The sequence below is a fragment of the Mastomys coucha genome, unplaced genomic scaffold (assembly GCF_008632895.1).
Source record: "Mastomys coucha isolate ucsf_1 unplaced genomic scaffold, UCSF_Mcou_1 pScaffold7, whole genome shotgun sequence".
In the NCBI taxonomy this organism is placed as follows: domain Eukaryota; kingdom Metazoa; phylum Chordata; class Mammalia; order Rodentia; family Muridae; genus Mastomys; species Mastomys coucha.
Genome location: NW_022196913.1, coordinates 65652006 through 65676961, shown reverse-complemented (window position 1 = coordinate 65676961; position 24956 = coordinate 65652006). Strand labels below are relative to the sequence as shown.

The 24956-nt window shown below is 47.1% G+C and overlaps 1 protein-coding gene across 4 annotated transcripts in view; it reads right to left on the bottom strand.

The window, feature by feature from the left end:
- The window catches only part of Dapk1 (death associated protein kinase 1), a 164993-nt gene that overhangs the window by 17962 nt on the left and 122075 nt on the right, over positions 1 to 24956 (bottom strand). For all 4 annotated transcript variants that reach the window (XM_031359276.1, XM_031359275.1, XM_031359274.1 and 1 more), the window contains 12 exons: positions 24476 to 24628; positions 24086 to 24131; positions 22289 to 22378; positions 21039 to 21131; positions 18641 to 18760; positions 18104 to 18202; positions 16957 to 17055; positions 16596 to 16694; positions 15540 to 15737; positions 14153 to 14350; positions 9536 to 9634; positions 5068 to 5145 (listed from right to left, as the gene is read on the bottom strand). In XM_031359276.1, coding sequence (XP_031215136.1) covers positions 5068 to 5145; positions 9536 to 9634; positions 14153 to 14350; positions 15540 to 15737; positions 16596 to 16694; positions 16957 to 17055; positions 18104 to 18202; positions 18641 to 18760; positions 21039 to 21131; positions 22289 to 22378; positions 24086 to 24131; positions 24476 to 24628 — 1372 coding nt within the window. The remainder of the gene's footprint in view (positions 1 to 5067; positions 5146 to 9535; positions 9635 to 14152; positions 14351 to 15539; positions 15738 to 16595; positions 16695 to 16956; positions 17056 to 18103; positions 18203 to 18640; positions 18761 to 21038; positions 21132 to 22288; positions 22379 to 24085; positions 24132 to 24475; positions 24629 to 24956) is intronic.

Below are 24956 nucleotides of genomic sequence, written 5' to 3'. Positions count from 1 at the left end.
CATATAAAGTCTGTGCGCTCAGGCATCCATCACAACACAAGGTCTCTCTTATCCTGTCCTCCCCACCAGCTTTGTTTTTATCATCATATGTTCTTTCTCTAATGAGAATCTGTTTGAAGCAATTGCACATACATATTACGTGTCTCCTCCCTCGTTGGGCTGTAGGACTTTCAGGTGATGGCCACAAAAGCTGCCTGATCCTCCCCTTTTTAGATAAGAAAACTGAGACCCAAGGACATAGAGCAGAGCAGAATCTACTACTGCATCCTCTACCCATCCTGGAGTGTGAAAGGGAGACAAACAGAGAGGAGAAATAAAGACATGCAGACAGAAGTGGAATCTCACGCTGTGTGCTGGAGGCTCAGAGGACCACACAGCCATCCATAGCCCATCTCACTGGGAGGACACAGCCCTACTGGGTCCCTGTCTCAAAGACAATGTAGCTGTGAGGGTTTCTTGACTTCACTAAGATTTGTAAACCATCACTAGAAAAGTGTGCAAAATGAGAAAAAGGCCCTCCCTACTTATATCTCCATGGGGTTATAACATATCAATTTCGTATCTCATTGTGGTTTCATTTCAGAGACAAATCCATTCACTGCTGGGAGCAATAGAGCATGGTCACCTACACCCCAAGAGCTACCGTTGGTCTAAAACGTTTGCTTAGAAGCACTGTTCTTGGCTGATGAGTCTTAACTGGAGGGGGGCTATGGTCATCTCTGAATCTCATGTTAACAAGCTCGACTAACAACTGACTCAAGGCATCCTGGCTTATCAAAGGAAGCAGCATTTTGCTAAATTTACACGTTGGCTTTTATGAGGCCCTAGACTCTGGGCCACCACACAAGCAAACACGTGTTCTCACTTCTCAAGTGGGGACCCAGGGACATCAGAACCCTATGTCACCTGCCTCCTACTTGTGCCCAGCTTCCTATTTCCTTTTCTGTCCACCAGGAGATGGCAACGCTGGCTGGGAGAGGTTTTAGTGGTTCTTAACCTTCCTAATGCTATGACCTTTTACTACAGTTCCTCATGTTGTGGTGTCACCCCACCATAAAATTAATTTTGTTGCTACTTTATTACTAACTTTTCTACTGTTATGAATCATGCTGGAAATATCTGTGTTTTCTGATATCCTTAGGGGATTCATGTGAAAGGGTCGCATGGGGTCGAAACCCTCAGGTTGAAAACTGCTATTTTAGACCATAAGCCAGGAGAAACATTTTCTCATTGAGGTGGGCAGAATACACTCCAGTCTTGAAAAGCAGGAGAAAGGAAAGCAGGCTCAGGTGTCCTCATGCCTGAGGGAATCTAACCTCCTCCTCTTCACTTTAGAATCTAAACCCGAAGACTTTGATACAAGCTTCCCTCGACAGAAGTTACTGATAGCCCTCCACCGGTGGTCCGCACATCCTCAGTTTTGGCCACCAGATGGCATAGTAGGGACAAGCGGAGGAGCCCAGTGGGGGACTCCTGGAAAGCAGTTTTCACCAACCCAGGGAACTGTTTTCCTACCCTAAGGAATGGTCCCATGCCAGCGATGGCAGGCGGGCGCTGTGTGTGGTAATTGTTCTGGAAGGGAGCACAATAATACATAGCCCACTGAAGTGAGTACGGAATGGAAGCTCACAAACCCACCCTGGCCAGGCCCTCAGTGGTGGGGCTGGAAGGAACTGGTAGGAGCTTGTCCACCCAGCACCCAATGAGGAGTAGCAAGTTGGGGTAACTGTGCTACTTCAAGTTTTCTCAGGTCTTACAATGTCCTCCAGTGTGTGCCCCTTGGGTCTGTGGGGCCACAGGGGATTAAAGGTTTGGGTGAGTGTAGACTGGACATGTGAGACAGCACACCTCCCAACGCTAGCTAGGGGTGCGCAGGTTTATGAATGTGAACCTTCCAGGCAGTTGTGAAGGTGAGTTTGTAAGACAGGTTACACTCACCATTGACAAGCTTGCATCACTTGCTTTAAGTACTTGCTAAAGACGTTATCCTACCCAAGACTCAAAGAGCAACTGGCCTGCATGGTCCCAGCCAAGCCCAGCACCACACTGGCTGTAAGCACTGGCTGTAAGCGCTTCTACTAACAGGACTCCCTGCCGCTCCTCCAGATCCTGACACCACAGCCTCAACCTGGCGGGTCTCTGGGTTTACAGCTTTCCCTCTTCAGCACTCCTTTCTTTCAGTTTCTCCTGGCAAATTAGCTTTCATTTTCCGCAAAGGAAAAATGACTAAACCCACAGGCTGGAAAGGGAAGTGACTGGCAATCTGGAGAAGCCAGATAAGAGCCCTGAGAAGAGACCGCAGCAGCATCCAGCACATGGGGGAAGCTTTGCATCCAGCATATGGGGGAAGCTGTTAGGCCCAAATGCAGAGAGTGAGAATTCTAATTATGCAAATGCCCTTCACTCCCGGTGAATCTTAATTATGGGCAGCACTCAACAGTGTCCACTTTCCATACATTCCAGAGCGATTCCTCCTTGTCTTATGCTTGGGTTTAAGTGAAGGGGGAAGGGGCTATTTTAAGTTTAAGGAAAAAAAAATCCAACTAATGAGACATGTCAAGTAAACCAAGTCCCTAAAGCCCTGATACACATGAAACTCGCAGGGACAGAGGCCAAGAAAATGCACTTCAAGACCATGGTTAGCGCATGCTGCCCTCTCCTTAGGACCTTGCTTTTAGATGAAGAGACTGGGTCTGGCTAGGCACCACAGTCCAGGTCGGTGCAGTGGAGAACTGAATGGCCTGTTTCCTGGTAGGTATCTATCTGCATGAGATAGAAGAAAGGACACAGCTTCCTCCCCTTAGTTCCTCTGGAGAGGAGCAGCCAGAGGCCAAGGAGACTCACTTGAGGGGACGACGGGATCTTAGGCTGTAAGCATTCCTGCCACATCCAACTAGAAGAGCCCAGAGTGATGTCACCGAGCTGGAACAAGACATCTGTGGCTAGCTCTCAGAGATAATACCAAGTGTCCCCAGTCCTCCACATTGAACTGGGCCAGTGCAAGCTCCACACAGCTCAGCCCTGCCTGGTGTTTCATAGTCCTGGCCTTGGCCTGGGTTTCCCCGGAGTTCAACCCCTTTCAGAAGAGACGTTCCTAAGATCCCCTTAATGCAAGGCTCCAAAGCCCTCCCTGATCCTGCATCAGCCTCTCGCTGCACAGGGATGAGCACAGACTCTTTGACTCTCTTGTTGGCTTCGCTTCCACCGGTGTCAGTGGTAAGATGGCTTTGGTTCTGTTCCCATAGGCCAGTCCCGATTTCCTTCACAGCAAAGGTTCAAAACTGCATTCCCAGGAGGTGAAAAACCTCTGAAAACTCCCTAGGCAGAGACCATGTGGAATGGTACCCAAGTGAGGGAGGTCAAGGTCCACCTCTCTCTTGAGTGGTTCTGACACAGGCAGAGGACACTACACAGTGTGTGTGGAGGTAATCTTTGGTTTCCACAGAAGGAAAGGAGTGAAACAGAGATGCTAGAACGTGGGCCTGGAGACCAGGGGCTTTAGTATTCTGCAAAGACAGGATGTCCCGCCCACCTTCAATGAATGGCAGGAATATCCTACTGAAGGCTACTGTGGAGCATAGCAGGACGGCAGAGAACATCCTCCTCTGTGAACCCTAAGGGATGTAAAATGTCAGCGCCAGTCACAGGAGTCCAGGGCCCCCACCACATTTGCTGTGGTCCATTCTAAAAATGCTCTTCAGGGTGCCGTGCCAACCACAAAGGAAGCCACATGGTGCCCACTGTGTGCAGGTGCTGTTCTCAGGACATCTTTCAGCGCTCATTACCATTCTCTGAGCTGGCACCTCTTCCCATGGGTCAGATGTAGATGCCAAGGCACAGAGCTGGTGAGCAATGGGCCAGTTTATCCAGCAAGAGCTTCATGGGGGCTGGATTTAGAATCTAGGCCACCTAAGCTTATTATTATTTCTTGTTAACTTGATATAAATTATAGTCACCTCAGAAGAGGAAGGGATTGCCTCCATTAAATTGACACGTGAGGCATTTTCTTGATTCATTTGGGAGAGCCCAGCCCTCTATGGGGGGTGCTACCCCTGGACAGGTGGTCTGGGGTTTTATAAGAAAGCAGGCAGAGCAAGCCACAGGAATAAAGCCAGTAAGCAGCACCCCTCCATGCTACGAATGGAAGTCAAGTCTGCTTGAATGCTCTGTAAGCTCTCTAGCAACTAAGCTATATCCCCAAACCCAGGGTAAGGGTTGAAATGTACAATTTACCATTTTATCCTTTTGCTTTAGCCTAGACACATTCCAAGCATTAAGCTCTTGTACTTACTATCTCTTTGGAACTATTTCTAAAAGCCAAACGGCATTCTGTTCTCTATGACAATCCACTATGGATTAGGGTTGGTAACCCAACGTGTCTAATTTTTGCTACAACACTTTAAATGGAACTGCAGTGAATATCTTTGTGTGTTAACACACAGATATCTTAGCCAAAAGGGTCTGGGCATTTTTTGAAGTCTCTTGATATATGATGTGGGTTGCAAATCTTTCACCTGTGTTTACTTATTTTTCTGTTTTTATGAACTTTACAGTGCTGTGATTTGATAAACAGGAGCTTAACTGATACCTGGGAACTCAAAACAAAACAGGAGACTCTACACCAGTGCTCTCCCTCTGCTGTGGGGGTGGTTAGCACAGGGAGGACTGGGTAAACAAAACCAGCACACGGATGGGGAGAACAATAAACTAGTCTGTGAGTCTGTGCATTGCCTGCATGCCTGGTGCCCAAAAAGGCCAGCAGCGGTTGCTGCATATCCTGTAAACATGGGGCTTACAAAGGAGCTACCCTGTAGGTGTTAGGAATTGAACCCTGGTCCTCTGCAAGAGCAACCACTGCACTTAACCACTGAGTCCATCCCTCCAGCCCCAAATTTGTCTTTATGCCAACTGTAGAAGCAACCCCGTAGACACTTATTCATGTGTGCCAACTGACAGGACAAGGACAGACGATCTCCCTAAATCTACATCCAATGCCTCCTTCTACTAAGGAAAACACCAAGAACTTCTCACATAAAAACAAGCTGAGGACCTCCAGTGAAGGCTCACCTTCCGTAGTCTTGCCAGGAGCCCTGCCACGTGTTCATGCTGTTCTGCCTTGGCGAGGTCCTCAGCTGTCTTGCCATCCTGTAAGAGACAGATGATCAGTGTCGCATGCAACCCCAACATGCTAGCTCAAGGAAGAGAGGGAGGCACAGAAGGGTTGGGAGAGAGTTGGACAAACACTGAGTCCTGGCCTGTTTCCTTGTCTAGGGAATCCTTATTTTATGTTGTGGCTCAGGAAAGAAAAATGCCAGAGCAAGGAATGCAGTAGTGTCCTGAGGTGACAAGAGAAAGGAACTCAGAGTACACCCATTCTCCTCTGACTGCCCCCTGCCTGAGCTTCTGTCTGCTTAAGCTTCTGTAAGCTCCAATCTTTCAGTTCTCACACATACAAACCTGGTCCTCACTCTACACCGTGGCTGGTAATCACTGAACCTTCCAAAGAATGCTTAGTCTAGCACAGGTTGACTTAAGGTTGCTGAAAAACACAAACCTAAGGGCCCACAGCACTGCGACATCTACTGTTAGATTAGAAACTTTTCATGGAGCTGTGGTCTCATATGAAGGGACCTACTCTTGTGTCTATACCATGAACATGCCTATCTCCTGGGAACCTTCCAGTCCAGGCCTGACCTATTTCGCAGTGGATCATGTGAACTGCATAATATCACAGTCCCTCCTGGGGACAGGAGTTGTGGCTATGTCCCCTGACACCAAGGGAGATAGATACCACTCTTCAGCTAAAGTTTTATATAGCCCTAAAATCCAATCTTCAAAAAACTGAGGACACCCTTTTTCAGAGAAAAAAATAAAAGTGGTTTCATTATCTACATTTGGAGTCAGCGAAAAGTCGGGACATCCTGTCTACCTGTCAACCTCCCAGTTCCTCATCTCAAGTTGCTCTTGAGATACGTAAGGGATCTCTCTGGACTAGCAAATCTTAAACTTGGCCCTGCTGGACTATGCCATTCTCTGCTGTGGAAAGCCATTATCAGCCTTATACAGTGTTAATAACACCTCTGTAGTCTACCAAGGTGCCATTCCTCAACCTCCAGCTTAAAAATCAACCACTTATATGGATAAGTTCATGTGTCTTCTGGGGACAAAATTGTCAAGTTGTGAATGAATGCTCTTCCCAGGCTGAAACTCCCACTCAGGTGTGTGTTCCACAGAGCGGAGCTATAAAGTCAGGGCCACCCTACCCCAGCTGTGTTGCTAAAGTTCTGGTATGGATCCAACATGCGAGCCAAAACTTCCCCTTTGCTCTGGGCCGAACTGAGTTCCTTTCTGGACACTGTACCCCCAACTAAGAGTTCCCATCAAACTGTCTCATGGCTTTTTTTTACACGGGATGCCTTTGATGAGGTTAAGCATTGAAGAAGAGAAGGATACAGGTGCCTCGGACTTTCCAAGGTGACACCCAAAGCTGAGCTCTGAGAGCATGCAAGTCCACAGACATGGAGGCAAGCCTGAGTGTTCGAGTAGAGCTGCAAACCTGGGGCCCAGAGAATAGAAAAGAGAGGCTAGACAGTACAGCAGGTGTCCTGGAGAGGACAGGAAGAAGAGCCATGGGCGGACAGAGTCAGAAGAGAATTGAAAATAGAAAGCTGAAGAGCCAAAGAGAAGAATCAGGATTACCAGGAGCCATTAGCACCTGCTAAGCAGGAAGAGAAGGCAACCAGAGGAAAAGAGAAGTCAGAGGCGGGTTACATCCAGTGAGAGCAGGCACCGTGGACTCAAGCCACTGGCTCCCGGGGTGGCTCCCAAAGTCGTTTCATGCCTGGGTAGATCTACAACGGATTTACCACACTTTGACCATTTTGAGACATTTGTTTTACTTTATTTTTGAGACAGGGTCTCACTAACTCTGGGTAGCCTAGAACTCTCTATGCAGACAAGGATGGCCTTGAACTCAAAGATTTGCCTTCACCTGCCTCCCAAGCGCAGGTATCAAAGGTGAGTGCCACCACACCTGGTCATTTCTTTTGTCATCTTTGTTTTAGTTTATAATAAAACAAACAGCTCCCAAAAGGTGACTGGGGTCTCTGTGGAGTCAGTGGTGGAGGACAAGCCAGGAACGCTCAGATTGGGAGAATAAAGGTGACGACTAGGGGGCGCTGTGGAGTCAAACATTATCTGTCCAGTCTTCTCAGAAGCCAGAAAAAGTTACAGCTCTGGCTGGCTGTTCCATGGGGCAGCATCTGTAGCCGCAGGTTTGAAATGTGATCCGGAAAAGATGGCTGTCAGCACAGAACATACAAGGCACTAAAAAACTGAGTACAGATAAGAGAATATGAGAAATATTAATAATCTCAAATCCCTCCTGTTGAAATCAGATTTCACACACACTACTGAAAGCTGTTTCGCCGTTCACGTGGCAGCTAGAAAATTCGAAAGGACAGCCATGTTCTGTCTGGCCTTTGTCTCTCAGTGATGCCCCCGGTCCACGGTCACCCCACTCCTCACACAAAGTCGTCACTGCTCAAAGAGGACGACGCTTCTTGCCTTCCCCTGCTCAGAGGCCAGGTGCCCACTGGGCCTGCTCACTGATGGGAGCCTGTCCTCTGGACAGCATGGTCCCTGTAATCTGTACAGCGGTGGGTGGCCACCAAGCTCAGGCCTCTTACCCTAATGCTTTTCATGAGCCACGCCCACTTCCTGACTACTCAGTTGCCAGAGAAGTCATCTCCACCCACCTCCCAGTCTCCACCCTCATCTGACTTCACTCTTGCTCCACCCCGTGGTGTCTACTAATGGTCAAGACTCTTTGATCATTACCCCTCTCTGGGGTATATGTCTGAGTAAATGATGAGGCTAAGTACAGACAGAAAACACGAAAGAGCCTCTCCGGAAGCTGAAAGAGGTGGGAAATGGGAAGGTGGTGTAAGCAGGGTGCGGTGGGATACAGTGAAGACAGCCAGTAGGAAAGAGTGATGGGGAGGACCATGGGCTCACAGAGCAACACTAAGGGACCAGAGGTCACACACACACACACACACACACACACACACACATACACCTGAATCCAACAGCGGATAGCATCCTCAGAGTCACCCTGATTTTAATTTCCCATAAGGCATCATCTGAGATGACAAAAAAAAATTTTTTTTTTCTTCCTAAAAATGCACGGGGTGCTTTACTGCAGGATACTAACCTATGGGTAAAAGTTAATGAAGGCATCTCGTGCCTAACAGGTCCTTGTGTGGCAGGGGTGAGCAAGCATCCTGAGAAGTGCATACATTCCACGCACAGACTGTTCATGTCTGTGCCTGCAGAGTCCAACTCTGCACAGAACAGGCCCGTTACCTCTGGAGAGTGAATGGTAGTGCAAAGACTTACACACAGACAAGGAGCCAAGACCTACACACAGACAGGGAGCCAAGACCTATACACAGACAGGGAGCTAAAACCTACAGACGGGGAGGAATGTACTACACCATAGGTCGGTACACACACACACACACACACACACACACACACACACACACACTCTGGAGGACCATGCCATGCGTTTGGGCCTCTGCAGCACGGATAGCCAAGGACAATGCTACAAATGGATGAGCATAGCTGTGCCTCAGGGAAGTTTAATTTACAAAAACAAATGGCAGGCTAGATTGAGCTCTAAGGGTCAGCTTGGTTAAGACTTTGAAGATCTCCAAGAACCTCAGAGCCTCATGTGAGGTGCCACATCAAACACCATGTGATCTCCTTCAAGACGGTCGGTAAAGTTCAGATCTTCAAATGTCAAGACCTACACACACACACACACACACACACACACACACAAGTAATTAACCCACCGTTAGGCCAGCAACAACTCAAGCAATAGTTCATGGCTACAACTGAACTGCAACCTCATCTTGTTGGCCAAACTCTTATCTATGGTATTTTATGAAATATGAAGCAAACAGTTTCTTCTAGGGGGCGGGGGAGAGGCAGGCGGATGGTGTGAATCCTGAAATGAGAAGCCAGAGGAATGGACTACATCTTGCTTAGAAATCATTTTCAGTCCCAGCAACAAAGGCAGCCTCTAAAGAGTAGACACCAGTCCTTCGCCTCTAGGCTGCTCATAACCCCCAAGACCACACAGGGGACCCAACTCCTCCCACAGGGCACTGGGCCTCTTGCACCCTGGGGCCAACGGGAAGCACTTATGAAAGAGAAATCCATACGTGGAATAGAAAGCTAAGAGGCACTGTTGTGTAACATGGGTAAACAAAAGGCCAGTGTGAACCAGCGGGTCGCTGGCAGAGTGGGGCTGGCGAGATGAGAAAGGATGAAACATTAACTAGATATTAAACTAGGTCTGTGTGGGCAAATGTTTATGTAACTGCAGTGGAGGGTTAGAGCTTAATAGCAGCCTGTCTGCTTTAGAATGCAGTTGCCAGGCAATACCTTTCTCCTGGTGCCCTTGAGGCATGAGAAGTTTCCCTGGCTCTCTGAGGCCAAACACCTGCCCCTGCCTGGTACTCACCGAGGTTAGAGCCTCCACGTTGGCGCCCATCAAACAGAGGTAGCGGACCACATCTAGGATCCCGTTGTTGGCTGCAAGGTGGAGAGGAGTCCGACCATACTGGGAAGAGAAAAAATATCACAGGCGTTCTCACAACTGCTATCTGTGGACGCCGGTAGTTCACAGCCATGTTGGGGAGAAACAGCATTATATAAGGGGTCTGGGACCAACAGAACTAAACAGGTTCCGGCTCCCACTGAGGCACGCCTGCCAGGCAGTTTTTCAAGCACTTTGAAGTTGAAAGTTTAGCTCCAAATTCACCTTCAGAGGATGAAGGAGGAAGCTAGCCGAAGGATAGCCAAGTTTCCTGCTGGGCTGGTAGACAGCAAGGCAAGAATGTGAAGGCCCAGATACCCTTGTGTATCTGCACCACACAGTTCATATGCACGCACCAGGGAGAGAGAAGGAGAAAATCTGCAGAGGGCACTCTTAGGAGGCCGTGAAGCTCTGAGATGATGCCTACTAAGGTTCGTAAGCCTATGGTTCTCAAACTGTGCGTCGTATACCTTAGGGTACTGCAGTGAACCCCCAGGGATGGTGACGGCTCTCCTAAGGTTTGAACGGTATGTGGTGGATATCTCCTCCAAGCATCTCAGAGCCAGGGCATTAGACTGCTGGTTTTCTCTCGGTAACACCCTGTCTTTGCAGGTCTAGCCTTAGAAGTTAGTGACTGCTATACTAAGAAGCAAGGGTCTTGACAATAGGGTCTGGAGAGTTGGCTCCATAGTTAAGTGAACCAGCTGCTCTTCCAGAGGACACAGCTCCCCCATGGTGGCTTGCAAACATCCATTTGTCACTCAAGTTTCAGGGGATCCAATACCCTATCTGACTCCAGTTGGCACCAGGCACACTCGTGGTGTAGTCATCCATACAGACAAAATATTCACACACGTAAAGTAATTACTTTTCAATGCTTAGGCCTTAAAAATAACCGTGAGGAACAGGAGAGGGAGGGAGGCTCCTGATCCTAGTCCATAGTCGTGGAAGATGAGCAAGATTCAGCTACTGTAGTCACTCCTGCCCTCTGATGATTCCTCTTTCCCAAAGCCTGCTAAGTCTGCGGGCTAGGATGCTCGGCAAATACAACAGTGAAACAGCAAAATCATTTGCTCGGCAGGAGCCATCACTGAGGTGAGTACAGGGGATGTGAAGCGTCGGAACTTGCCAATCCCTGCTTGCGAAATGTTTATTTTTTACATGGGTTGTTTTAAGCATTTAAGATAGAAGGAGCGTGCTAGAAAATGAAATCCTCATTCCGTGCCCCCTCCCCCTTCTTAAGATTTTTTTTTCCCATTAACACGTTGGAGCATTTCCCTCCTGGCTCTATGAATCTTCAGTAAGAAACAAATCACTGGAATGGCTGATGGGTGGTCACATGCTGCATTACGTGATTAGCTTATAGTTAGTGGTGGCTTCGTAAAGATTTATTTAATTTATTATATGTAAGTACACTGTAGCCGTCTTCAGATACCCCAGAAGAGGGCGTCAGATCTCATTATGGATGGTTGTGAGCCACCATGTGGTTGCTGGGATTTGAACTCAGTACCTTTGGAAGAACAGTCAGCGCTCTTAACCGCTGAGCCATCTCTCCAGCCCTAGTGGTGGTTTTGTATCTGTAAGGAAATCTGTGACACACTTTTTTTTTTTTTTTTTCCCTTTGGTTTTTCAAGACAGGGTTTCTCTGTGTTGTCCTGGCTGTCCTGGTACTCACTCTGTAGACCAGGCTGGCCTCGAACTCAGAAATCCACCTGCCTCTGCCTCCCAAGTGCTGGGGGTTAAAGGCATGCACCACCACTGCCTGGCTGTGACACACTTTTGAAAGCCCGAATGCTATTGAACGCACTGCTACTCCTGGAGCCAGCCTGCAGAGAATAGCAATGGAGGGAGTGTTCCAATCCATTCTAGGTGTAGCACCTGGCTATGATATAACTCAAATTCCTTACTGTTCTACCCCAGGCCTTTTGTACCTGGACCAGAGGGCTCCTTCCAGCGTTTTCCCCCTTCCCCTATCACCTCTGTGCTCAGGACCTGCCCCTCCTGTGCTGTATTCGCACTGTCCATCTTAGGAGCTACACGTGGAGGCTCTGTCTGAAGTCGCCTCTCCTGACCTCTTTATCTTGCAGAGTGCTAACTGCTCTGTCACCTCTGTGAAGCTGCTGGCAGATTCGCAGCACCTCAGGCCTGCCCCACACCTGCCATAGCAGGGATGGTGACAAGTGAGTTCACTACTCTGTGTTGTGTGTATGCCTGGTTTTCTAAAGGCAGCCTGAAGGCAGAAACACCCATGGCCAAATTCTGACCTCCTCAAATGCCTGGGCTGTGCAGTAAGACACCTATCACAGCTGATGCCCATTGCTCGTGTGTGTGTGTGTGTGTGTGTGTGTGTGTGTGTGTGTGTGTGTGCGCGTGCGCACGCGCGTGCGCGAGTGTGCACTTATCCATCTGTGGGAGGGAGTGGCCTATGAGGTTCTGCCTTAGAGACACATGTTACCATCCCTTTCTTTCTCTCCTATCTGCTTGCTAACTCAGCTGCCTTAAAAAGCAACAGGCCCAATCTTCAAACAAAGCATGAAGAAATGTCACCACAGAATGACAAGTCATTGCCCTCTTAGTCCAAGAAGAGCACGATTGGAATGGTCAGGTTCTCTTTGGAGGAATATAATCTAGTAAGACAGCATGATGGGGGAGAGAGTGGCAGCCTGCCTGAGGAGCATGGATGCCACTGTGCTATGTCCACTCTAATAAATGGCTCCCTAAGTGGGCTTGAGGAAAGGCATTCTGGACGGACTAGTGGGGAGGTAGTGGCTGGCACTTACTTTCCTGCACATAACTTAAACATCTCTAGTTCCTCACCTAAAGAGAGAGAGAGAAAGAAATGAGGAGAGGGTGGAGGGTGGGAAGGGAGGGGGAAAGGGATAGAAAGAGTCAGGGGAAAGTAGGTAAGAGGGACAGAGAGAGAGGGTTTGACTATCACTTGTTAGCTAAGGTTCACGGGATAAAAACTGGGTTCAGCACGTGATGTGCAGAGGAGGTGGAACTGCTGAAGAGGTGAAGTCTGGGGGTAGGTGAGTGAGTCACCAGGGCTGTCCTCTCAGGAGTAGGTCAAGCCTTGAAGGACTGGGTAGGTTAAAAAGTGAATCTTATAAAGCAAATTCAGCTTCCTCCAATGTCCCTCCCCAATTCGAGGTCATTCACCATGCTAGAGCACAGCCAGAAAGCTGTGCTGTGACAGCCAGCAGGTTCTAGTCCACACAAGTCTGAACCTCGCAAGGCTTTCACATTGGCTGAGCTCTACATAACAGCAGAATCAGCCACCGAAGGCCCCTGCGCTATCCCAGCATCAGACGTAATGAAAACGCCAAGTCCATCGACCACTGTGACCAATTTCCATCAAATGAGTCAGGCTTCCCATTTGTCCAGTTTTACAGTGCTATGAATAGGTCCATGGGCCTTATACATGCATCCAGATTCTCACTGAGCCATATCTCAGCCCAGGAGAGTCGTCTGCAAATATGGAAACAGGCTTGTCTTGTTGAATGTTCATTTGTTTTGGAGAAAAGCTCTCATACTGTAGCCCAGGTTTACCTCAAACACACAACCCAGAGTATGAGGATTACCAACTTCAGTGTCCACCACAATTAATCAGACAATATCCAAGAGGACTAGCAAGGCAATTCTCCAGCTGTTTCACATGTTAACTATTTTACCTCAAACCAATCATCATAAAACCGTGTGGCACCATATATACCATCTATAAACCGACATTTCCCACAGTTAAATATAATTTCTCTCGGCTTCCTTTAGAACATGACTTTAAGAAGAGTGTGCCCACCTTTCGTACAGTTACACACTGAAGCTACACAAATATTTAACTGCTATTATTTTGTAATGAAAATCTGAATAGGATTCAGCAAAATCCAGGTGACAGCTAAAGTCCAGAAATCTGCACTAGGGGTTTTATGGACTGAGAAAATACAATTGATTTTCATCTCCTTATTAATTAGAAGGTGACAGTATTCCCTTGCATTTACCAAATTTGCTTAGTGTGCATACATGCATACATTTGTACACAAAGACGTTAGAAACTTCTGCCCACAGACAGCTCAAAAGGGAGAGGTGACATAGCCTGCACTTCTGAGAATCTTGGTCAAATTACAGGGTCAAAGGTATATACAGAAGACTTTGTGCTTCAGCAGGAAGCTGGCTTTTATACTGTGATCTCTGACTCTTCTCGAAAACACAAGCATGTATGTATGTATGTATGTATGTATGTACATACCCATGTGACCCCTAGTCCTACATGTGCTCACGCATGCATGTGCACACACTCATTCATCCTACAAGCACAACAGTGGGAAGTCAGAATACGCAAAAAGTGCATGTTAATGTCTTGATGTTCTATCAGTCTAGGATATTACTCAAAAGTCACACAGCCCAAAATGGCACTGTCCACTAGACATCCATTGCATGCGAGTGACCCTCCACTATGATGGGACAATAATAAAAACATGGCACGAACCCAGCAAAAGTGTCTGGCAGACCAGGTGGGAGCCTGGGGGTCCGACCCTCTACATGTACCTTGTTTGAGATGTCCAGGTTGCAGCTGGCTTCACAGAGGGCCACCACGATAGGTGCACTTCCATCTTTGCAGGCCACGTGCAGGGGTGTGTTGCCATGCCTGTCCTGGAAATCCACAAGGCACCCATGGCCAAGGAGGGTCTTGATGACCTCCATCTGACAACGCCTCACAGCAAGATGAAGGGCAATATGTCCATCCTGGAACCAAACCCAGGCTTGTGAGTGTGTCTGGCTTAGGGCCTCAGCCCAATCTCTCTGCTGTGTAAGACTTAGCTGTAAACAGAACAGCTTCTACACACAGCCAGGAACTTCAAATGTCTTTGCCTGAACTGGAATAGGGTGGGGCTTTAGCCATTCCATTCCATTCCGTATAATTGAAGCCTGGGCTGACCACTGCTGGTTCATGTAGGCTCAGGCAATGTATCAGACAGAAAGGCTATACTCCTCTGTATCAGAATTGATAAAATGGCATGCCAATTGCCAGCAAAGAGATCTGAAAACACTTTTGAGGCATTTGCACAATAACATTTGCTAAATTCGTAAGTAGAGAAAGTGCTATCAGAAACAACAGAGAAAGCAAGAAGAAATGATTCCCCCCAGTGCTGCTGAATGCTCAGAAAGAAGATGTAAGTTGCTTTACCTCTGAATAACATAGAACCCAGCCTGGGAATTAACAGTACCCCAAAAACTTAGGGGAGAGCAGTGCTGCAGGCCAGCAGAGCTTTCCACCACACCTCTATTGTGTCTGTATGAGTTTCTCCATTCAGCATGTCTGACACTGGGACTTGTAACTGTCTAACAGAAACATTAGCTCTGTCTACCAGGTGCCAGGAGCAAAGACTCAACCCAACTATGGCAACTAAAATATGTCTCCAGAGAACCACACAGGGTTCCAAGACACCACTGCGCAAAAGGCCGTTGCTATGTAAGCTACAATGTCTCCAGTCTAATTGTATATAGTACCATCTCTGTGTTGGTTTAAGTTCAGATTCAAACAGATTGTGTTGGACTGGCTTAGGTAAGAAGGGAACACATGGTCTAGAAGTAAAATTGTAAAACAAATAATAGTGGTTTACTGTCTTTTTACAAAAGAGCAAGTGGCAAAATAAACACCTGTTTCTACAGGTGTCTAAAACTAACACTGACCCTGCTCTAAAACTAAAAAGATTAAAACACTAGCCAAACGAGCTTGATCGATCATAAACACGCCAAAATGTAGACTCTAAAAAATTCCAAAAGAACTTTTGGAACCAAAGAAAGGAAGGATCGCCGCAGTATACTCGGTTCGTGTTTGTTGTCTCAGGGAGACAAAGAGGCCAATCTCATGGTCCCTCCAGCCCAACACACCACTTCACAGAGAGAGCCAAGCATTTCCCCCACAGGGCACCTTGTCAGAAGCGTTCAAGTCAGCTCCATGTTCAGCCAGACACTCTACAATGTCATGGTAGCCCCTGGCAGATGCCGTCAGCAGTGGGGTCTCTCCCTCCCGGTTCTTGATATTCACGTTGCAGCCAACTTCACAAAGAGCTTTAGCCACGGAGTAATAGCCATGCCAGGCAGCACAGTGCAGGGGGGTTTCCTCTTCCTGGCCAAGGTCACGAGTGCATGGGAAGAAACGCAGACAAGAAAGTCAAGGCCATGGAAGCAGAGATGGCAGCCAGTGCAGCAAGAAATTAACCTGAAATAACTCCACCATCAGGATCCGATGCCATTAAGAGGCAGGCCCAGAGCCCTCCCTGGTCAGTCTGTGCCCTCAACTGGAGTGTTAAGTGAACTCAGCTTTCTCAATATATTACAGACCGCGCCACTGGGGCCCTTGGACTTAGAACATCTTTTGGCAAAATTGCCTTTGTCTGTCCGGAACTCTTACTGGCCAGAAGCAACCTTCTGCGCAAGAACTCTTCTAGCAGTTTCTGTGCTTTGATTCTGCCAGGTGTGAGTCAGAAGAGCACACTGTGAGACAGCCATCTTGATGATCCTTCTGTAACTAGTCTAGGAAGAGCTGGCCTGAAGGCTCATGGGGACGGGGAAGCTGGCACCTCCACCAGCATCATCAAACACACATCTGTCTTCAGGGTTCCAGAAGAGAGTAGTACTTATAAATGGAAATTCTAAACCAAGACTGGGTAGGATGCAATCCCTGATCCCATCACAGACAGCTTAAGCAAGCTGTGGAATTTTCCCGTGTGGGTTCCCTCCACTGTAGAGCAAGGGTGCTAATAACGGCGATACACCTCACAGGGCTGTGCTGAGGATTAAACAGATGAATGAAGAGGTTGGAAGGGACGCTGTTTGCAGACTGTTGTCTAAGGGCCCATGCTCTGCAATGGATGATAAGACACCTAAGTGGAGAGGTCTCCCTTATGAGTCACCTGGGTCACCTGGCTGCTGTACATCGAGGTCTGGGGACACAGAAATGAGTGCATCTGTTCCCATGACCTACCTTGTCCTGGAAATCAGGATTAGAGCCAAAACTGCACAATAGTTGAACAACATCTGCATGGCCATAGCGGGCTGCCACGTGAAGAGCCGTCTCTCCGGACTGCAAAAGAAGTGGACCCTAAATACTCTGCTTCACCACAAGCCCGACAACGGGCAGAATCCAAGCACCTATGGTAGAAACTCTGATTTAAATGCTGGGCCAAACAACAATAACAACACAAAACCTCCAACTTTAAGTCCTCGTCTAGAGGACTTGGTTCTCAGCCTTATCCTTGGCTTCAGTTCTGGTGCTCCAGGTGGGCCAGCACTCGAGTGCACCCCTAATCATTTCCTCTCGCTCCTCCTAAGAGGCATAGCCTTACCTTGTCTTTAACATCCAAAGGACATTTGTTCTCATTGAGGAATTTCAAAGTCTCCACATGGCCATGCCGAGAGGCCCAGTAGATGGCATTGGATCCTCCCTACAAGGAAAGCGCCGTAGTCACATCTAGAATTATAATGGACCTGAACCATGTGCCCCTTAGAACCACAGTGTGTCCCTTCTCATGGGGTAACGAACCCCAAGGGAGCCTTTTCCAAGGAGAAGAGAAGCCCACTCTGCTTCAAGGTGTTGAGCATTAGATCATGGTCATGACAGGGGATGCTCACTAGGGAGCAGGAGGGGGTTTTCTGCATTATCCTTACAATGTTTTTTGTAAATGTGTAAGTATTTCAATATAAAGTCAAAACGTTTTGCTTTTCTTTTTTTGAAGTCCTCACATTAACCTCAGTCTAGAGTGCCTAAGAGTCCCCTTGGTATTCGTAGGAACTGATTCCAATTCAAGCCTCTATAAAGGTACAAAACAAACAAACACGAGTGTTCAAGATGCTTTGATAAAATGATGCAGCTTGCACAGAACTGGTACCCTAAATCACCCGTGAATTACTCATAACTTGATGAAATACTATGGGAACAGTTGTTATTTTTCATCGTCTAGAGATGATGAGGAGACACTTCTGGATCCTTTTCCCTCACAAACTCTCTTAGTACACATTTGATTGGATCAAGGATTATGTTCATAGAGTCTCGAGGACAAATTACAGCTTTTGTGGTAGTTGACCACAGATCCATGGCCACCATAATCGGCTGTCACTCAATGACGCCTGCATGTATAATGCTGTCTTCACCAGCACAAATGTGCCCATATCTGGGCGCACGATAAATATTCAGGCTAATGAATTTCTTATTAGATTAACTATACAAAAAAAATTTTTTTCCAAGTAAGACTGGTAACATTGTGGAGTAGTGCGATCTGCAGCACATAAGGCACAAGAACAGAACAGAGCCCACAGAAAATTAAGTACGCACTTTTGCCAGTGCATGTCAGACGGCACGAGCTATTTTGTCCAGCTCACTATTCACAGGAAATCATGAAACTAGCCATACTTGCCCACATACTATCCTTACAATTAGGGTGACATTTAAGAATACATGAAATAAATTTGTTTTTAATGATACAGCATTATGACCTTATCCTGGACGTCAATCCTTGAGCCTCGTTTTATGAGTAACTGTAACATCTGGATGTTCCCACAGCCTGCAGCAATCAGTAATGGAGGTGTCCCATGCTGGAAGATAGGAAGAAGATATTCTGTTTCAGATTTGGTAGCAAGGGGAAGGCCCACACTGTACTAGATGTCCTCACCCTGCTGTATCCACACCCTTCCCTGGATCTCCACAGGCACCAAACTGCAGCGTGGGGACAGGAAGGAAAACCACTGCTAGAAGGACAAGAAGCCTCTCCTTTTCAATGTACACTCAATGACAGTGCTGCTATTTGTAGAGGGAAAAAAACCAGGAATGCCAAGGGTGCAGGAGCAACCAGGGTGTGAAGGTAGGCCCTCAATGCAAAATGTCCTCATTTGCAACTCAAATCAGCCTGAACAGAAAGGGTTTCCCCACAGAATGGAAGTGCTGTTTGCAATGTCTCTCCAAACTTGGACTTCTGGGTCACAGTCTATGACAAGACCCGCCCCCCCCTTATGCCTGGCAGAGGAGAGTCAGACCTTGTTGGGCTGGTTGACATCATAGCTGGACAATGAGCCCAGGAGGTGCTGCAGACCTGGGACATTGTCATCATTGATGGCATGAATGATGGCTTTCATAACGAAGGAGTCTTCCTCATCCTGAGAGACGCATGAGGATGGAAAGAGTTATTAGCATGCTGGCCGGGACACTCATCAACATAGTGAACACAGCCTTGCCCGACATACGGGCACTCTAAGGAAAAAACACCACTTAATCCCCAATCCACAGGATCACAAAGGGAGCTGGGCAGTAAACCTTTACCCTTTCATGCTACCAACTGTTACCACTTAATGCTTAACCGAGCCTGATGTCATCCGCCTTGAAACCAAGAACAAAAAGGATCGGTTTTTTTAAGGTTCAGACTGTGAACAGTGATGCCAACTAACGACCCTCTGTTTATCTTAGGAATCTGTCATATTGCAGTTACCAGAAAGCACTATGGAGAGGTTCCGTTGTGACGTGAACTCTCCTGCCAGATGAGGAAGGAGAAAAACCACAGCAGCATTTGCTAAGTTTTCCAATTACAGATTTGGGTATTTTTATTTTTCCTTCTTTTTTTCTTTCTCTAGGTCTAAAATAAGAAGGTAAGATTCTCTGAATGGTGTGTGTGTGTATGTGTGTGTGTGTGTGTGAGAGAGAGAGAGAGACAGAGAGAGAGAGAGAGAGAGAGAGAGAGAGACAGAGAAAGAAAGAGAGAGAGGCCTAAAATGGTGGTGTGTAATACTTAAAAACAAAGGCTAGGAAAAAAAAAAGACAATGGTTGTACTTCTAATTACTTAACTACAGAATAATGAATACGTTTGCTCCTTTTGTTGCCTTATCACAGTGTTCTTGCAAGGTGCTTCCAAAACATGATACCTTACAACTAAGGAGTCAGAAAAGTCCCCAACAATACAGAGGGACAGCTCCTGAAATGTTAGTGCCTGTGAGCGCAGAATGGCGAAGCACTTCTCTGAATTCCTTCTAAATCCAAACTCTGGGAGGACTTTGGCAACACTGGCAAAGGACGTCAGTGAACCAAGGCAGTAAAGTTTGGTTTTCTTTCATAGTCCAGGCTAATGACGAGGGGCCACGGTGGTAGAAAAGTGGGATGAGTCTTGGAGAGAAAGAAGACAGCCTACAGCATCCACAATCTGCAGCAGACAGGCTCCAGTAACCCTAGTCGGCAGAAGAGCCCTCCTCTCCTAAGGCTCCTTCTCGAGCTTTCATTGTGACACGCGGCTGTTAAAAATGCTAACTCATGAGCTTCAGTTACCCCCCACTACAGCAGCCTACAGCATCCCATAGACAGATCTACACAGCCATTTTCCCCTGGCTCCCCTAACGTCCTCACACTTTTCAAAAGAGGTCTTCTTCCTTCTCATCTCTTTATAACGTCCTTCTCTTTGGCTTTCCTTCACACTCGTGTGCGCATGTGTGAGTGTGTGAGTGTGTGTGTGTGTGTGTGTGTGTGTGTGGTGTGTCGTCTCTCTGTCTGTGTGTATGCACATACGTATCTCCTTCCTCCTTGTACTCTACAGTTGTAGACTAGAGCTGAAGCATTAATACAGAGAGAAGCTTCAGGAGAAAAGAAGAGCTAGTGTCTACTGTCATGTGATCCCTGTCCTAGGAGTCCCCAGCTCTACCCAGGAAAGACCGACTATTGGGTTACAGGCCAGGGTGGTTCCCACAGAAGCACTGTGTCTGCCTTTCCCGGAGTCCCCTTCACCTTCATTGAACAAAGCCCTGTTTGTGACTGTCTGGGGAAAGTCTCGATGAAGGGAGAGGTGTCTAGCTGTATCTGAAGAGCTCATCAGTGATCAGGTTTCAGCATGGACTTAGGAAAAACTGTGATGCCATTCTCAAGGACTTTGGACAGTCAGGAAAATGTCAATAAACCAAGTGTATATGGCCTTCTGATCTACCACGAGACAGTAGCACTGTGCTTTCCTCAGTGTTGGTGGGGATAAGGGTGAGGGCTGTCTGTTCTTACGTGTCACTGCAACTCTACATTCTGCTATTGGTGGCAGTGTTCTTATGTCCACTCATGAGAATTAGTAGGAGCCCTTTCATCTTCCACTAGTTACCCTCTCTTTCAATTGTGTGTGTGTGTGTGTGTGTGTGTGTGTGTGTACACAAGTGCTTAAGGAAGGAGTGGTGTTAGAAATAGTCAGGATGGCAGCTAAGACTGTACTTTGCCAAGTAAATCAAATCAAAATCCTCCAAGGAGGAAAGGCAGGACTGGGCACGGTGTCCAGCCTACCTCGGGAGAAAGAGTAAGTCTGACTGACATTCCTATGATCTGGGACTTTCTGGATTGACGAACAAACAGAACAATGTAAACTCTAAACACAGTGTCGCTCAGAGAAGCTAGCCAAGGCAAACAGGAATGCTTACCAGAGTATCATCGCTCCTGGCGACGCTCATGTTACTTCTGGACAAAAATGACCTGGATAATCTTTGGCACAGTGATATCAAGCGAACAGATTGCTGAAAATAAAACAAACACATAAAGAGTCAGGGGAAAAGGAAACTTCAGAAGAAAGCATTAAGAGCAAGTTCACTACCAACATCCCTCTTGGGGCGGGTGCTCCATGGAAGCTCAGACTGTTGGATTAGGGAAGTGTTCTGAAGGTCATGAGCGCAGATAGCAACACAAAGGCTCTTGTGCATTCACTGTGACGGGTGGAAGGGGTTGTCTCATATCCCATCTCTCTCTGTGTCTTGTCTCCTAAACTCCAACAAAGCCCTGGCAGGGTCTCCAGAGCCCAGCATGGGATACAAGGGCCTTGCGGTGAGCTCCATGGGCCCGAGTCAGCTAGAGGAATCTGTGTGTCTATGAACATGCATAGGCGGGGCACAGACGCTTTAGTCTGCAGTACAATTCCCTCCATATCCTCAAAGGCTGAAGCAACTGGGGAATGAAGACAGAGGAGGAAGGGAAATAAGTAAAAAGAGAGAAAAGAGAAAGAATGGGGAGAGAGACTGAGTCACAAGCTCTAAGCCTTGCTGAGAGTCTAGTCGTGGCTTATGGGGTATAAAACTGAGATACACCACTGGACCAGGCGGGAGAGGAGGCGGTTGCTTGCTCTCTCCAGTTCCATACAGTCCTGGCCACTGGAAACCACACCATCACTTCCTTTCTGATCCTTGAATTTTGATAGTTTCAAAGACTCCTGAATGAGCATCACACCAAAGCCACAGGGAAGCCGCCACAGTGTAGAAGGAGAGGCCATACTGCTGGGGCTCTCTCCCATCCTAGACGCCCCTGCAAGCCTACATGGAGCAAGGCTAATTTTTCATATAAGCTCCGGGCTGCTTACCAGGAAGAACGGGTTTATTTGGAGTGTGGTTTGTTATAGTTGAAAAAGTGCTCATTATCACTTTACTGTATTGATTTAAAAATTTGCCTTGGGGGTAATCTGAGAAAAGAGCATGCAAAATTACATTTCAAAGAATAAGTTAAGTAACACTGAAATATGGTTTATGCTTGTCTTTGAAAGTCAGTAATAACAGCACAGGGAATTACACAGTGGACTTTTTTTGTTTTTAAATGAATACATTTCCTGATTCCCAGTGTTAGAAGACATGGGCCCGGACAAGACCAGACAGAGAAAGGCGAATCCAGTGTGTCTGCAGAGTCTTACTTTCCATTTTTTTCGAGCTGCAAACTTCTTGAATTTCTCCATGTTTACTGCTGAGGCTTTTCGACTAAGTGCTTGTTGGGTGTCTTTAGGCTAAAAATGAAAGTTCAAGAAAAGATAATGAAAGCTAATTGCAGAAATGTTTTAATATTCCTTATCACTCTGAAGGGCTTACACACTCCCTATTCTAAAATAGCATAAAGAGTGGCAAATGACATCCAAGATCCAGGAGCTAGGCTCAGATGTAGCGCAGCAGGTAGAGAGAGTTTTCCTAGCATTCAGAAAGCTCTGGGATTGACCCCAGCACTACATGAGCCAGGCGTGTTGGTGCACGCCCATAACCTTCGCACTCAGGAGGTAGAGGTGGAAGAATCGGAAGTTCAAGGTCATCCTTGGCTATAGCCAAGATTAAAGCTAGACTGGCATACTTGGGACCTTCTCAAGAAAAAAAAAAGGGGGGGAGACTAGACTCTGCCCCCTAACTCTTGATGGTTGAGTATTTTGTATAATACAGAGGAGTGCACATAGGATAGGAGGTGAGCTTGTATCTACACTCAGTTACACTCTTCTACAGTGACACATTGGGAATGGCAAGATTCATTAAGTGAACTCACAAGTTGGGAGGGACCCTAGAGGTATGGTGCATGTGGCTCATCCTTACAGCACTCAAACACGTTCACTGTGTCTTGTTCAGTGGATACACTTAGACACAGGCCCTACTGTAAGAGGGAGAGGTGAATAGAAGCCTTTTGTAATGCCAACTCATGAGGCCCATGGTTTTGTTTTCAACTATTAGATAACTTTATTATGGATTGTATTGTTTGCTTGTTTGTTTTGTTTTGTTTTGTTTTGTTGTTTTTGTTTTTCGAGACAGGGTTTCCCTGTATAGCCCCGACTGTCCTGAAATCCACTCTGTAGACCAGGCTGATCTCAAACTGAGAAATTCACCGGCCTCTGCCTCCCAAGTGCTGGGATTAAAGGCATGGGCCACCACCGCCCGGCTTATGGATTGGACCTTAAATGTTCCAAGGCTTCTTATGTTAAAGGATGGGTGGCCAGCTTGTGTAACTGCCAGGAGAGAGAGAAATTTCCCTAACCTAGTTGAAATAGGGTAAGTCCTTAAGGAACCTACTAGAACTGTGTCCTCTTCCTCCCACCATCCTAGCTGGCTCCCCTCCATCTACCATAATGAACTACATTGTTACAGGTCCCCAACAACAGTGCCCACTGACCACAGACTGAAAAGTAAAACCGACCCCCAAATCAGCCCTTCCTTCTTCAACAGTCTTTTCTGTAACCTGCCATGATGACAGAACGCTAACACACTCTAACACACTCATCAACCTCAGCCCCTTTTATTTTAGGCTGAAGTAAATTCAGTTTTGTTAGCCCAAGCACCAATAGGGCAGGAATATGTAAATGCCATGCGTCAGGGTGCTCCAGCAAAAGGGCAGCTTTCCCTACAGTCCTGGGGAAGGAGAATGTGGTATCTAAAGACCTTCAGATTTTTCAAAAGAATCTGAGAGTTGGAACATCTATGGGATGGGAAACAATTCAGTTTTCAAATGCTGCTTTTACTATAACCCCACAGGCTACACAAAGCATGTCTGCTCAGTAGATTTGACTTCTCCCTGCTCTTAACAGCTCATTGTTCTCCCTCTCTGATCAGTAAGATATAATCCAGTATACCACCCTATCTTAAACCCATGGTGCCTACAGACAGCTAACACTCCAGCACAACCCATCACTCACACCGCCCACTTGGAAATAATCAGAAATCCAACATAATAAGCAACTCACCTTGATCCAGGGGTGCTGCAAACTGTCCTGGATTGTCATCCTCTTTCTTTGGGGGAGAGAAGGAGGAAGGAAAAAAAGACTCTATGAGACTGAAACAGTGCTAAGGTTATTTTCACGCTGGGTCAGCCTAACAAGCAGATACTCTGCAAAAGTGGGGCCCATGTTAAATACAAAAAAACAAAAAACTGAGAGCAACACTCTAGCTCCAGACTCCTCCCTGAGCAGGGACCCAGTGGGCAGGCAGCAGGAGAGCCCTGGGTGCATTCTCTGAAGTACTTCCTTCCAGGCAGGTAGGACAGTAAGGGTCTGTCAAAAGGGCTGCCAGATACAGAACAGGTCTCTGGCCTTGGCTACAGGAGGCTCTGCCTGACAGGAAGAGGGGACACTCACTTTGGATCCTTGACCAGCAATCTTCTGATGAAATCTTTGGCAAGGGTACTGGTGTTCCGGAAGAATTCCTCCTCGAAGTCGTAGTTGACAGCAGATACATTTGCTAATGTTTCTTGCTTGGTGTCTCCAAGAAAAGGGGAGGCCCCACTCAGGCTGTTAAAAAAACAAAGTGGCTCACTGACCCATGTTTAAAACTACTTAATGTAGAATCACTGCTTCTTCTGTGTCTCTAAGCGGGAAACAACACTTAGTGTGGAATGAGTCACGTGAGAATCCAATCACACACCATGGAATACTGAACAGTTATGAACACGAGTATCAACTTCTTGCAGAGGAAACCTGTTGAAAGCTCATTTGAAACTGGGGAGATGGCTCAGCTTTCAAAGTACTAAACTTTGCTCTGCAGGAGCATGAGAAACTGAATTTGGGCCTCTAGATCCCAAATAAAAAGCCAGGCACAGTGGTGTGTGACTGTAACTGG